Source organism: Rhagoletis pomonella, unplaced genomic scaffold (genome assembly GCF_013731165.1).
Source record: "Rhagoletis pomonella isolate Grant_MI unplaced genomic scaffold, Rhpom_1.0 Rhpom_scaffold_00003, whole genome shotgun sequence".
Classification (NCBI taxonomy): domain Eukaryota; kingdom Metazoa; phylum Arthropoda; class Insecta; order Diptera; family Tephritidae; genus Rhagoletis; species Rhagoletis pomonella.
Genome location: NW_023458557.1, coordinates 33362639 through 33378494, shown reverse-complemented (window position 1 = coordinate 33378494; position 15856 = coordinate 33362639). Strand labels below are relative to the sequence as shown.

Genomic DNA, 15856 nt, shown 5'->3' with positions numbered 1-15856 from the left:
GTATTTAGCAGCTCCTAAATACCTAAGTAAATAGTACTTGGGTATTTTGCAACTCCTAAATACCTAAGTAAATAGTACTTGGGTATTTAGTCATCTCAAAATACCAAAGTATTTGTGTATTTAGTACCCAAAGTGGTACTTTAAGTACAAAAGTATTTAGGTGTGGCCATCACTGGTATGTACATACCTTAAAAATAATGATGCAAAGTCGACGGCAACGGCAACATAAGATGAAATTTGAAATATCTATAAAATTATAAAAAAAATTTTATCAAATGTGACATTTTTCGTCAAAGCCTACTGTCATAAAAACTGCCATATTTTTTACTCGCTTTAACGCACAGAATTCCTATAAAAGTAGGAATTCCGCTCTAACAAATGAAAAATGTTTCACATTTCGAATACCAAATTTGTAAATGTGTGCGTGTGATAGCTAAAAAGTTGCGAAAGTGTGTGTAAAGCTGTCGAATTTGAGGGGAAACTGCTCAGCCATGGCTTGCAGGGTTCACATTTCGAATACCAAATTTGTAAATGTGTGCGTGTGATAGCTAAAAAGTTGCGAAAGTGTGTGTAAAACTGTCGAATTTGAGGGGAAACTGCTCAGCCATGGCTTGCAGGGCATCACTCCCCATACAAAAAAAAAATCGGTACTGTTTTTCCATTGGAATTATAAAATCTATTATATTTTAAGACGTCCACCAAAATATTTCGGAAAAATATTAAGATTTAAGCGATCTGGACCGATTTGAAAATACCTCCAAAAATGGAGTTTTTTATGAATAAAAATAGTTTCTTAAAGAATTTTTTTGAAAAAATCCTATCAAATGACAACACGGTTTAAGCTTAATTAATTTACATAAAAATATTAAAAAAATAGAAAAAATTTTGAACGGAATCTAAATAATGGGCTTTTTGATGCTGTTTTTTAACTTCTTCAAAGATTGGTATAAGAAAAACTTGAATAACTGAACCAAAACTCTTCCGATTTATACTTGTGAGGTATCACTGGAAAGGTAATTCCGCACCCTTTGTATTTCTTTGCTGATAAACTTATTCAAAGGATGAAAGAGAAAGATAGGATGAGCGAACTTCATTCAAAATAGAGTTAAGATGTGTTGGTATTTGAAAAAAAAAATTGGGACACGAATGACTTTTTTTTGCACATAAATAAAAACAGTGGGAAAATACCTTTCTACCGAGATCCCATAGGTCTAAATCAGAATAGTTTTGTCCCAGTTGTTTAAGCTTTTCGTAAATCAATCTTTGAAAAAAGTAAAAAACAGCATCAAAAATCTCATTATTACGATTCCGTTGAAAAGGTTTTTAAATATTTTTATGCAGATTTTTTTAAACCTAATCTGTTTTGCCATCTGAGGGACTTTTTTCAAAAAGTTCTTTAAGAAACTATTTTTATTCTTAAAAAACTCCATTTTTGGAGGTATTTTCAAATCGGTCCGCTCGCTTAAATCTTAATATTTTTCCGAAATATTTTGGTAGACTCCTTAAAATATAATAAATTTTGTAATTCCGGCGGAAAAACCGCAACTTTTTTTGGTGATGCAGTCTAATGAATACATGAAAATAAGTCGAATCCGCTGTTCTAGTAACACTGTTCATTGATATGCTGACGAAAATATCCCAAAAACAACCGAAAAATTATTTATGCAACCTTCGAGAAATTTATAGTTCTCAAGTTGTTATCCAACACCATTGTCTGGCTCATCTCTTACCCTGGAGAAATTGTTAGTTCTCAAGTTAATATCTAACATAATTTTTTCAACTCATCTCTGATTTGTAGAATTTTTTAATGGAAAACAATAACAACGGTTCGCGTGGCCAACTCAGACTCAGTGGGTAGACCACTGGCTTTGTAATCCGAAGTCGCTGATTTATAGCCCAGTGACCGCGGTGAAAAAGTCTGATAAGATGTGGTGATCTCAGAAATAGCGGCTATAGCTTCTACAATGTGTAAATTGTTGTTGTGTTTGCACAACATTTTTTCATTAGAAACGGCCTCAAGCTCAGTGAAATTGTTGAATATAATTGTTATAAGCTCATAAAAAAAAAATAATAATAATTATTATTTAACTATTACAAAAGGAGTAAAAAAACAAAATGTTCATTAAACTATATGGCTTCTATGTGGCCGAGCTGTTATACGGCGCAGAAGTTTAGACAATGACCACATTTGATGAGGCGGCTCTTGAGTATTCGAGCGAAACATCTTACGGAAGATTTACAGGCTTCTACGCGTGGGCGACGGGGATTACCGTAGACGATGGAACGATAAGCTGTATTAGATTTACAACGAAATATACATAGTGCAGCGAATGAAAATACAACGACTCCGCTGGCTTAGATATGTCGTTCCAATAGGAACCGAGGTCCCAGGTGTGAAAAAAATTCAACTCGCAATCCGCTGGTGGTAGCAGAGGGATAGGGAGCACCCACTGCAATGGAGAGGCCAAGTTGGCACAGAGAGGAACGACTGGCGTTCTTTGTCGAGTTCGGCCAAAATGACTTAGGTGGTTATAGAGCTACAAGTAGAAGAATATGCAAATGATAAATGACGGAGTTGGGGGAACGTCCAGGGGAAGAACCAGGAAAATGTTCCTTATCAGATTGATCTTGGCAACGGTTCGATAAAAAAATTACATAACCTAAGATATCGCTTCGTCTGGAATTGTTGCGACATTGTTACCAGGTGAAAGCACTGCTCATTCCGCTCTTAAGCTGCCGTTGAACATATAAATCATCGAAACTCCCACGTGGAATATTTCTAGAACATCCGGTACGGAAAAAGTATTACACAAATTTAAACTCATTGTTGGAATGACATGATGCACATAAAAAATCGCTTGAGGTTCTTGATCGATTGTGGCGAGATTTGCGTGGAAACGTTCAACCATTCGGGAATGCATTAATATTACTCGCAGGAGATTTTACGCAAACATTGTCTGTAATTTCTCGATTAACACCGGCGGGAGAGATAAAGGCCCTTATTATGAGTTGCATTCGATTTTCGATCTTCGCTGGCTATCGAAGATCGAAAGTGAAATTTGTATTATGAGCTATGCAAGCGTGTCGAAATTTTCGTTGAGTATCGAATTTTCTGTCGAACAGAATTTTGCTTTCGTTGGTGTAGCGAAGTGTTAGAAAATTGTGAAAAAATTATGATGTTGCATTTGTTTTCTTACTTTTTGGCGGCTAGACACTAATTTGGAACATTTTTTATTAATTTCATGCCGTTCTAACGTCGTGAATACTAAACGCAAGCTCGAAAGGCTGGTTTTACTTATGAAAAAAAATCACACTACTCCGTTGCCACGATCTCTGAGAACGAAATCATACAGCTGTTTATAGTTTTAATATATTTTAAATAGATTTGGATCACAAAATTTCTTAAATATATTGTGTGTCAAAATATATTCGAAAGATTACACTTAAACTCCTTTAACGTTTTATGCTCCTGGCCAGTTTTCTAAGCTCTCATCCTCTGACGAATTGTTCAACCAGAACTCCGTTGTACTCATTTTTACCACGGTTTTATAAACTCGCTTTCTTTTTTATTTCGTTTTTATTTGCACAAATTTACATAAATATGTATAAGCACACTATTTAGTTTGCTCGATTTGTAAACAAAGCTTCTCGGCGGTGAAAAATATACTATTGTGAACAACCTAAACGAGCGAAATTCACAATAGTGCTATTCTTCACCGTGCCATAATACCAAATGAAAATTCGTTCGATCAGCACTTTCGGCCACAGTCGAAGATCGAATGCAACTCATAATAGGGGCCAAATGCTTGCCCGAAATAGTCAACAGTGTGGTAAGACGAACATACATAAACTGCAGCCGAGTCATCATCGCGATAATTAAGGACATTCGGATCGGAAAGCTGCCAGCCAATGAGAGATTAAGACGAATTGTATTGCCTGATAATTTTTGTGACTTAGAAACATCGAAAGGAGAACTTAAGAATGTTTCTTAATTAAAAAAGTTTATTATAGGAATCACGATTGGCTCAGTGAGCGAGATATTCTTGCTGCGAAGAATAAGGATGTCTATCAACTAAATAATAGTGGTATTGAAAACAGTCGTTGCTTGAACTGAACTGCTCATTTACCAGACTGCCAGGCCATTTGCTCACTTTGGTGAATACCACTAATGTTCAATAATAATAATATTCAATCCAGCATTCAAAGTGAAGAAATAACATATACGTCGATAAACACAGTTATGGAAACAGATGAAGCAGTTAACTATCCAACGGAATTTTTGGACTCGATTGATCTTCCAGGGATAATCCCACATACTAAAATTTAAAAGCATAGTTCACTCAAAATCGGTACGCATGAAATGGGTTATGGTGCATTTACATGGTATGAATCTGTTCATAAGCCGTATGAATTTTCCTATAAAAGAAGCACCAACTCTATAAAGAAATGAATGAAAGCGATATATATTTAACATTTCTGACTTATATACTTGGCAAGTATTTTTTTTTTGTAAACAAGAAACAAAAAAATTTCATTTTGTGCTAACTTCGAAACTAGAAGCTTATTTTATTTTTAATGTGCTTTAAAAAGGACCTACTGCCAATAAAGTCTTGCGGTTTGCTATTTTTTCAAATGTGTCATGCTTCCATTCAAACATCTTTGTGGATAAACAGTTTTTTGTTCAGAAATTGCTTGTTTACTTTTTTTGTCTTTCATATTAAAAACGTTTGGCATAAGTTGAAATCATAGGGATGCCGTTTTCTTTCGTTTCTCAATGCATTTTATACTTGAAAAGGCACCAAAATATGTATGCAATACTTTTACATATCGTGATTTAAAGTACAAAACCGCGCATCAAGAAGAAGAAAGAGGTTGCCTAAATTTTATAGGAGAGAGTAAAATTTGTCATAATTCAAAACGGTTCCCTATTTTAAACTTAATTATCTCTTCTATCTCGTCTATTTATCTCGTATGTCTAAGTATCGAAATTTTAGTATAAATGATTAAGGGCTTCATGATAGGAGCTTCCGGTGCTCAAAAATCTTTTTTTGGCACAAATGTCAGTTACGAGGTTTTGCAGAACCACGATACGCGATTTTTTACTTTAAACGACGATATACAGATTGGCGCTTACACAATATGTTAGTGTTTGGCCTAGCTTCTCCTCCCATATGGGGCGTGCACCTTGATTTTGTCACACAAAGGGGAAGGGCAGTTTTACGCCGACTCCGAACGGCAATTGTATTTTGATGAGAAGCTGTTTTCATGACAGAATACACTCGGAGGTTTACTATTACCAATAGAAGAGCGACAGCGAACAGCGGTGTGTATATATCGATGGCTGAGTGGAAGATCGACCTATCTCGGCAGCCAGTTCGAAAACGCCCTATCTCAGAAAACTTTTCAAAAACGCCCTACTTCAGAATTTTATTGAAAAACACTCTATCTCAGAATTTGGTTGAATAACGCCCTATTTCATAATCCGGTTCAAAAACGCCCTATCTCAAACGAAAATACATTGAAAATAAGCTGAGATAGGGCGTTTTTGAATCGGCAGCTAAGATCGGGTGTTTTCAATAAAATTCTGAAGTAGGGCATTCTTGAAAAGTTTTCTGAGATAGATCGTTGTTGAAAATTTTTCTGAGATAGGGCGTTTTCGAACTGGCTGCTAATAGGTCGATCTTCCACTCAGCCATCGATATGTAATATAAAAAAATAATGCGAGGTACTATAAGAAAATGTACCCAAAATTCAGGAGTAAATGAAAAAATGCTCATTGAAAATAACTCACATGTATAAATTAAATAATATAACTTAAGCGGTTACAGCGTTAAACAAAAGGAAGAGTTAGAAAAAATAGCAATGCGGTTTGAAGGAAACATAAGACCACAAAATGTTTGTTTCGTTAATTCTCCCAACCTTTTAAGATATGACACTCCATTCATTGCATTAGTTTGCAAATATACACTTATTGTTCTACAATGGCAAACATTTTCGTGGGATGTTTTTTCTTTAATTTCGAATTGAAAATACATTACGATCATATTGTACCGAAATAAGTGTGGTATCCCTGCATTTTGTAAAAGCCAGAAAGAAGCATCAACTGTATGAAAAAATGAGAGGGAGAAGTATACATGCCTTCTATAATTTTGACTTATATGTATATTTGGCAAGTCTTTTTGTAAACAAAAAATACACATTTTCATTTCTTTGCAAGCTTGGAAAATATAGGCTTATTTTTACTTAAATGTGATATAAAGCTCATTAAAATGTTGTGTAATGTCTTGTTATCATAGTGCTTTGTATTTTTATTGTCCACCATACGTGAATTGTTTCTATTGAAAAAGATCTAGTACAAAGATTTTTTGTTGTTTTGAAATTGTTTGTTTATTGTTTTTAATTTTTAAAATTCCTACATTTGACATGTATGTGAATGGCGGAGTTGCCGCTTTCCTCCTTTTCGGTGGGTTTTATATTAAAAAAGGCATCAAAATGGGAAAAAACCTCCTTGGTATCTCTGCATCTGTTAAACTTTTTATGGGAAGATGTATGAAAATCCAACTTGCTATAATTTCATATGCTTAACAGTATCACAACAGTATGTTTACAGAATCTCCCTATAATTTTTCATATGAAAAAATCTATTATATGCATCCCACTCGATATCATTGAATTCCTCAGAAGAACATGTAGTCCCTCTATTTTAGCTTATCAACAGTTCATATGGCTTCATACCATGTAAATGCACCATTATATCTTTTTGATAGGTTTTCAGAAAATAATATTTAATATGTTAAAATAAAGGAAAAACATTCCGTTATAGATACATGTTAGCGAAAGTTTCATATTTTGCTTGGATAAATAAATAAGAGACAATTTCTTTGATAATGGGCACGTTCAGAAGGCGCAACAGCTCAGTAACTGTTGCGATTGCACCTTCTGAACACGTTGTTTTGTACTTCTGATCAACTGAACAGTTGCGTGTTAGATGATCGTAATATTTTTCTGATCATTTGAGACAACGTGTTGTGTGTTTTGAATTTGACAGCTAATGTATCAAGCCGTTCAGAAGACGCATTACGATCATTGATTTTTTAACAACGGTTGCGCTCAACTTCTGCACCTTCTGAACCTACCCAATGATACAATTTTTCTGAACACCCGTTCTAGAGACTTATGTAGTCAACTTGCTCTACTAAACTATCTTTAGTTTAGGTTTTTCTACAGCTCGCACATCTCTATTAATTTTTTTAAATACTTACGATGTATTTTTCGATTTGACTTAGATAGGTCATATTCGTAAATTGATGACTTCCAGAACTTTATTCACATCATTGGCTTCAAACCGATTTAAAGTTACCTGTGAATAATTAGTTTTCATAAAAACCAACCAACACTTTACAAAAGGTCTAAAGTAAATGATACAATGAAAAAAACACTTTATGAAAGCGCTCCTTCCAGCATATTTCTGGAGTCATATGACCCATTGTGGAGTCTGATAGAGTTTTAATGAGACTGCCTCGATTTTCTTGTCATTTCATAGCCTTTTGACAGCTGTGTCAACTTTTATAGATTCAGTTGTAATAGGATATCACCCTGTTTCTTTTAAGCTTAAAACTTTTAACGTGCGAGTTGACCGAAGTCCAGTTTTAAACATGTTTTATTAGTCATTATTATAAAATGCCACATTTGGCGAGAACATTGGGGTAAAGTAAACGGGTGCGGGTTTTGTTATAAAATGTATTTAATATAACAGAAGGTTTAAGTCTTGCCATAGCTTGCATTCGCTGAACTGTGGATAATCGTTTTCCAATTCTCTCGCGCGATCTTCTTCTGATAAGCCGATTTTTTTTTTATAATTGAGGTAAAGAGCCATATCCTTAAGCTGGTGCGAAATGATGTTTTTTAATGATTAGCTTACCCCGTTAGTTTCAACAGAAGGAATCAATTCATTGATTTTTGGAGGATAATTATAAGTTTTTGGTATATTAAATTTTAATTTGATTTTTGATCTCGAAAATTTCGGATTTTCAACGAATTTGTTAAACATTATTTTTTGAGCAGCAACTTCCAACGCGAATAAAACTGTCAAATAAAAGCCAGTACTATGAAATTTAAACCTCATGATGTTAGATCTATTGTCTGTGCAACCTTTTAATACATTCCAACAATTGCTGTACAGAAATCAGGTTTCGGAATATTAATCAGCCAAAGCTCTGCAACGGAACGCGACTCGCAGATAAGAAATTGATGAAGAACGTAGAGTAAGCAAAGATTTTAACGTGGCCTTTCAAAGGTGAAGAATTCCCATGATCAATTTAAAAAATTGCAGTTCCCAATTCGATTGGCATTCGGAATCACAATCAACCTTTCGGAATCAAGGTCAACCTTTGGAAAAGTGTGGTTTAGATTTAGATGCGGGTTACTTCTCAGATGTTGCGTGTTTCCGTGTCGGCAAACCAGATATCATTGAAATCTATGCAGAGAATGGAAAAACCACAAATATTATGCAAACAAGTACTTATTACAAAATCAAACTTATACGAAATGTATGCTTTGCTTCGTTAATCATTTATCATCCATATAACTGGAATATGCCACTCCAAAGCGTGGCAGGGTACAGCTAGTTTTATCATAAATGTACTTTTTGCTAAAGAGTTATTGCAAACATAATGTGTGAATAAAGTAGCTTCTGTATTTACTGATTTATCGAAGACTTCGTTTTTCTCGAAGGCCCCTATTATGAGTTGCATTCGATTTTCGATCTTCGCTGGTTATCGCAGATCGAATGTAAAATTGGTATTATGAGGTATGCAACCCTGTCGAAATTTTCGTTGAGTATCGAATTTTCAGTCGAACAGAATTTTGCTTTCGATGCTGTAGCGTAGTGTGAGAAAATTGCTGATAATGTAAGTATTTTGCGTTCATTTTTTTATTTTTTGGCGACTAAACAGTAATTTTAAACAATGTTTATTAATTTCATGCAGGTCTAAGGTCGTGAGTACCAAACAACAACTGGAAATGCTGGTTTCAATGATGGAACAAAATCGTCAATTTGCAAAAGGGATTTGCTCAAAGGTTAATGCGGCAAAAAAAATGGGAGGACTTTACGCAGGAACTCAATTGTTTAGGGCCACCTATACGAACGACGGCAAAATGGATTAAGGTGAACTGCGTCGTTTTTGATTTCTGTATAAATAAATTTTAGTTCTGGTCTTTTCAGGTGTGGACTGACATGAAGTCCAAAACTGAAAAGAAAGTAGCGCAAAACAAAGCTGAATACCGAGCAACAGGTGGAGGACCGAACAGGCTACAAGCATATAAAAATGTTGGCTTGCTTGAGCTTGACGCCTGTGTGAATCCACCGGGAGCAGAATTCGGCCTGGATATAACTGCTGATGACCAACGCCTAGATTCGGTAGAGGCGGCTCCATCAGATGAAAACCTGCAACCAATAGACAATTTAGGATTGAGCGATGAAGACCACAATTATGAAGTTCCGGAAAATACAGCACGGAAACCAAGGGCAAAAAAGTGCAACAAGACAGAGAGGCTGAAGTTGCTGGAAGCGCAGACCAATGCCCAGAAAAGGTTCTATGAGGAGATGATTACAAATATAAAGGACATTAAAAAATGTGCTTTATAAACTGAAAAGTACACGAGAAAAATGTATTCTTTAAAAAAAGACACAGCAAAAGAACTTTTACAATTGAAAAAAGAAAAATTACAAATCTTCAAAAATTAAGTTCTTCTCAAAGCCAGAAGGATCGGAGAGCAAAGCTACAACTAAAGGTTGCGCTTTTGGAGGTAAAGAAACAAATGCTGCCAAGAACATAATTTTATATTAATCTAAGTGCCTAAAATGAATTGACGTGATATTTTTTTTATATAATTAGAATTAAGAAGACTGTTTAAGTTTAAGATAAATGAATTAACGAGCTATTTTTTTCTGTATGATGAATTTAGAAAGACTGTTTAAACTTAAATGTATATTAAAATAAGGAAATGAATTTGTGATAATTTTTTATGTAATGCACCTACATACATGTGTATGATTTTTAGTTTAATAAAAGAAACTCTGGCGTAACTGGGTTTTAATATTTTTTAATCATGTTTTCTATAGTGTTCTTAAAAGTTCATTCCTAATGTCTTCTGCTTGTGAGTTGTCAACAGGTTCCACTTCAACGTCTCCGACATCATCGTCATAAGTCACATTTGAAAACTCCTCCTCGTCGGAACAAGCAAATGTTGTGCAAAGCTGCACACACATTTATAATTTGTGTTGCTTTTTTTGGAGTATAGTGAAGAGCTCTTGCCTGCAACAAACATCTAAACCTATTCTTCAAAACTCCAATTGTTCGCTCAATGATACTTCTTCCTTTGGCATGTTGTTTGTTATATGCCCTTTGTAGAGATCCTTCCTCAGAATTTCTGAACGGCGTCATTAAGTAAGGTTTCAGAGCGTATCCAGCATCACCTAAGGCGGAGAAAATTATTATAAAAAAGGAAATACATGTTGGTTTAGTTTTGATAACATACCAAGTAGCCAAGTATTTCGAAGACCATTAAGATGTTGCTGCTCTAAATGAGTTTTCAATGACGACATATTAAAAACCATAGAATCATGTGGCATTTATGTATCGTATTTTCATTGTATAATCACACACCTGAAAATTACATAAGCATACACATTTAGAATCTGAAGTTAATAACACATATGTATATATGTACACTTACAACCATAGCATTAATGCTGAAGAATCCCTTTCTGTTATAATACAAATCCTGCAGTTCCTTCCTGGGTGCGACAATTTTAATGTGTGTGCCATCAACACAGCCGATTATTCCTGGAATTCTACGTTTGTTATAAAAATGTGATTTTGCTTGTTGCAGCTGAGCCTCTGTTGAATTTTATCCATCTTTGGCAAACAAAACTTTCCAAAACATCTAGCACTTCTGGTAGCACCACAGACACCATGGGCTGTGCAAGTCCAAGCATATTTTCATTGCCAATGCTAAGTTGATACGATCCCTGAGCACAAAATCGCAGAACTGTTGCTAGCTTTAAAACATGTGGAATAGATTTCGCTCGGGTGCATTGATTCAGCAGGTCTTCTGTAGTGGTCAGCAGGTCCACAAACGCCTCTTTACATTCTCGGAAGTTTTTTATAAATCTTTAAAAAAATTTCCAAATGTTACATATGTCAAAACATTTTTGGAAGGCCACACTTACGCAGTGGAATCCATTTCTAAGGGGTTGGAACCGTTTCCTATTTCTGGCCAGCTCCACTAATCTTTCATCTTCTGACGAATCGTCAAACCACAACTCCGTCGTACTCATTTTCATAAAGTTCTTATCAACTCGTTTTCTTTTTAATTTATTTTTATTTAGACAAATTTGTAAACAAACTATTTAGTTTTACGTTTTAATCAACTCGGCTTTTCTTTTATTTTAATTTGCTCAATTTGTAAACAAACCGTCTCAGCTGACAGAAATATACTATTGTGAACAACCTAAACGAGCGAAATTCACAATAGCGCTATTCTTCATCGAATGAGCGCCATAATACCAAATGAAAATTCGTTCGATCAGCACTTTCGACCACAGTCGAAGATCGAATGCAACTCATAATAGGGGCCTAAATTACCGTTAAATGGGATGTGGGCGTGGTTATTGCCCGATTTTAAAAATTTTCAGCCGCTTGGTATATTGTACCAAGGTTAACAACTGTGCCAAGCTCCGGAGAGATTAGTTTAGCGATTACCAAGATATACACAATCATAAGTGGGCGTGGCTACGCCCATTTTCCAAAAAATTATAATACTCTTACTTTTCGTCTAGAAATAATTGTAAACATCAATTTTGAGTGAATAAGCTTCAGTAGTTACTAAAATATTGCAGTTTTCGTATTTCTGAAAACTACCGTTATATGGGAGGTAGGCGTGGTTATTGTCTGATTTTGCCCATTTTCAGTTCAAACCTACCTTGGCTAAAGGGCAATCCACATACCAAATTTCGTTGAGACATCTCAATTTTTGCTCGAGTTATCGTGTACACGGACGGACGGACGGACAGACAGACATGGCTCAATCGACTTCTCTTTTCATTCTGATCATTAACCCTCTAGTAGGCCAATTTTTTTATGAGTCGAAAATTTCAGGAATGGGTGATTTTAGCACGAGAAATCCAAAACTGATGTCCATTTCGATCTGTGACAGTAACTTTTTCCTACAGGGGAGAAAAACCAAGACCGTCTGGAGACGGGCTCGCCGATATACTTACACATATTTTCAGCTTTCTCTTACACAATGTTGACCTACGAACCGGCAATGCCGTCTGCAGACGGTCAAAAATGCAAAACTGGGGTTTTATATGTCGACAAGCCGGTCTGTAGACGGTCTGTGTTCGAAAGCAATTTTCTCCATTTAGAATGGTGACGTAATTATAAAACTTATATTAAAATACGATGCTTTTAACAACGAAATCCACCGAATTTTTTTATATCAAAAAATTTTTCAAAAGAAAAAATTTCTTTAATTACGAAATTACTAAGGGTGTGTGTGAATCGGTAACAAAGTTCTATGGGGAAAGCTGTTGAATAATATTTTTACTATGGTGAGACAGTTTTGCGAATCTGCTGTGTGAAATGAAATCTTTTTTGACAGCAGTAAATTTTTGATAACCGCAGATTTATTCGGAATAAACTATTACAAATTGAAGTGAAATTAATATTTTAAGAAAACATCTACCATCACTGATTGCATTTCATCAATTTAAGCTTTTGTTTTACGAAAAATTACACACAGCAACAATCTTTGCGATTGTCAAAATTTTATATGCATTTGTCAAAAATTTCACTAGCCTCATGAGCTACTGAAATTTTATTCACCTCATAGTTGTCAAAAATTTACTTGCCGAAAACTTTGTTACCGATTGACACACGCCCTAAATAGCAAGAAATAATTAATTTTAACCGTGTTTTCAAAGTCTGAAATTCAACTGCCGATTAAAATAAAATGGATTGACATAACGGATTAAAATTTACTTCGCCGTAAGGGTACGATTTTTGTCTAAAGATCGTGCCTTACGAATATAGAAAAAAATTATCATAGGTGCACTAAAAAGGTGTTTAGTTAACGACCGTCTGGAGGCGGTTCTGCCTACTAGAGGGTTAATGTATACATTTGTCTATATCTGTCTCGATTCGTTTTGGCTGTTACAAACTCGGAAAAGGCAGTGTTGATGTCAGCAGCATACGCCAGCAATTGCATGCCCTTGTAATCAGATATCGAAAACTAGTAATTTTTAGCAAAAAAAAAACCGACTTCAACTCCCATATAAAAAAAAAATATATATATATATATCTCATGATCCGCTGATCGGATCTTAACCAGATTAGTATGGGACCACCTCTGAGCACTACCTTTCCGATGCAAAAAGAATTATCGAAATCGGTTGACGTGGTCCAAAGTTATGCGGTAACATACATAAAAAAAAAAAAAAAAAAAAAAATATTCCGACGAACTGATAACCTTCTCCTTTTTTGGAAGTCGGTTAATAACCAGTGTTTACTACTGAACACTCATCTCTCAAGCAAAGAATGTTTCTCACCGTGGCACCGTGCGATCTTTATGTGTTTTCCGTTGTGGGTTATTTATCAACTGCTAAAATTTCCCTTAGGCAAAGACACTTTGGCAGGGACTTTTTTTTTTAAGTGTCTCAATTTGTGGGTTATTGTAAGACTGAAAAATATAAGTGGGCGTACATAAGTGGAAGCGAAGCGTTAGGCATTTCTTTACACGGCATATACGTACACATACATGTGCGAAGAGAGCGTGCACATTCATAATATGATACACCGAAAATAAGTTATTTTATTTTATTGATAATAAAAGGATATAGGCAAAGGTAAAAATAAAAACAAAGATGATTCAGACATCGCATCGAAAGCGGCTTTGACGTCGACAAATGGGTGGTGAGTGTCGATCATTTTCTCGCGGGTCTTTTCCAAGACTTAGCGTATTGTGAATACCTGGTCCATGGAGGATTTGCGAGGTCTGAAGCCACACTGATAAGGCCCAATCAGTTCGTTGACGGTGGGCTTCAAACTTTCACACAATACGCTCGATAAGACCTTGTAACTTATGCTTAGAAGGCTGATCCCGCGGTGGATAGCGCGAATGGCGGGGTCGCCTTTCTTGTGGATTGGGCAGAGCACACTTAAATTCCTGTCGTCGGGCATGCGTTCATCTGACCATATTCTGCATAAGAGTTGATGCATGCACCTTACCAACTCCTCGCCGCCGTACTTGAATAGCTCAGCTGGCAGGCTGTCAGCTCCAGCAGCTTTGTTGTTTTTCAAGCGCTATTGCTATTCCTACCTCGTCATAGTCAGGTGGTGGAACATAGACTCCGTCATGATCGACCGGGGGGCGAGTTCGTCTTTTCCACAGCTTACAGAGCTGTTAGTAGGGTGGAAAAGTGTTCCCTCCATAATTTAAGTATGTTCTGGACATCAGTTACCAGGTCGCCATTGTTATTCTTACAAGAGTTCGCCCTGGTCTTAAAACCTTCCTTATGTGTGATGTTATATATAACTAAAACTACATTTATCTTTAAAACAGCAAAAGATAGCAAACAAATGTATGTAGCTTTTGGGGTACATTATCAGGATAAGTGAAAAACTTTCGGTTGTTATACCACGTTTCAGAAATATAAACAGAAATATACGTGCAACTGTAACCTTAAAAAGAAAAATGTTCACCATATGTATATCGATCCCAAACAGTTTCGCGGCATTCCTCATCGTATCAGTTGTTCCTTAGTGGTCTACTCACAATTAGCTCGCTTTCGAATGGGAGTTCGGTTCCTACCCAAAGAAAACCAAACGTTCTCAGGTTCTTGAACCGGATGCAAAAAACGGTTTTTGTCCGCTCCCTGGTGAATGGCAATCAAAAACTTTTCCCACATGCGTGACTACCTAGAGTCCGAAGAGGATATAAGCATATTCACGTGTACCTCAAAAATTAAACTAACCAATAATTACCCACATGTCGTTAATGAAATGCAAAAAGCCCTGGCAATTTTTTTAAAGACGGTTTTTTATATTTTAAATAATTTATACCATGATAAAACATTACAAGGTAAAATCATTCTTTCAATTCGTCGGCTATAATTTTTTTTTCTGACGTTTTCATGCATTTTTAATTTACTGCCCCTATTATGATTGACAACTCAACTCAGTTGAGTGGTCAATGTTACAACTCAACTCAACTATTTTTTTTGTATTATGATTCACAACCAATTGTAGTTGTCTTCGTTAAGTTATTGTCAACCTGAAAATTGTTAATTTTGACAACTCAAATCAGCTGGAAGTTTCGCGAGTATACAACAAATTTTGTGAAAATTTAAATATATTTGTTTACTATGGACATCTCCGTGGAAATGTATTTTTCGGAAGATGAAGAGGAAGAAAATGTACAACTTACACGTATTAGAAGGAGCCTTATAGACCAGACCAATCCATTGGTGCTACCAACGGACAAGTACGTTATTGTATTAATGATACTGCAGAAAGTTTTTCATAGTTCTTTTTTCAGATTCATTAGTTACTTTAGGCTGAACAAAGAAGCGTTTATATATTTACTCAACGTGACGAAGGACTTCTTTAAGCAATCAAAGCGATGGCAGTTACCAAAAGAGTAGCGGCAACGATTTTAATGTTGGTTTAGCTCAACCTACATTTTCTGTGGTTCTTGAGGAAGTTCTAAACATCCTAGAACAACGTGTCTGTACACGGTGGATCAAGGCGGCGATGACCACTGATGAAGTACAGGATTCCAAACTGACTGTTTA

At 35.6% G+C, this 15856-nt stretch overlaps 2 protein-coding genes and 1 long non-coding RNA gene across 5 annotated transcripts in view; 1 reads left to right on the top strand and 2 right to left on the bottom strand.

Moving 5' to 3' along the window:
- The window catches only part of LOC118735153 (ER degradation-enhancing alpha-mannosidase-like protein 3), a 434164-nt gene that overhangs the window by 126185 nt on the left and 292123 nt on the right, over positions 1-15856 (bottom strand). The window lies entirely within an intron of this gene.
- Positions 8801-10040, top strand: LOC118735156. Its single transcript, XM_036464793.1, has 3 exons — positions 8801-8909; positions 8988-9166; positions 9224-10040. The coding sequence occupies exons 2-3, from the start codon at positions 9083-9085 to the stop codon at positions 9644-9646; spliced, it is 507 nt and encodes a 168-aa protein (XP_036320686.1). The 5' UTR covers positions 8801-8909; positions 8988-9082; the 3' UTR covers positions 9647-10040.
- On the bottom strand, positions 10089-11471 carry LOC118735157. 2 transcript variants are annotated; one of them, XR_004992529.1, is made up of 3 exons: positions 10738-11471; positions 10540-10667; positions 10089-10477 (listed from the first exon to the last, which is right to left on the bottom strand). It is a non-coding gene; the product is annotated as an uncharacterized LOC118735157 (long non-coding RNA). The 2 variants fall into 2 exon arrangements; XR_004992528.1 differs by having other exon boundaries at positions 10540-11471.

Excerpts from the sequence above, each read along its gene's own strand:
- LOC118735156 (XM_036464793.1), top strand. The coding sequence starts at position 9,083 with ATGCGGCAAAAAAAATGGGAGGACTTTACGCAGGAACTCAATTGTTTA. Across the intron at positions 9,167-9,223 it reads CGACGGCAAAATGGATTAAG|GTGTGGACTGACATGAAGTC; the intron begins GTGAACTGCGTC and ends TGGTCTTTTCAG.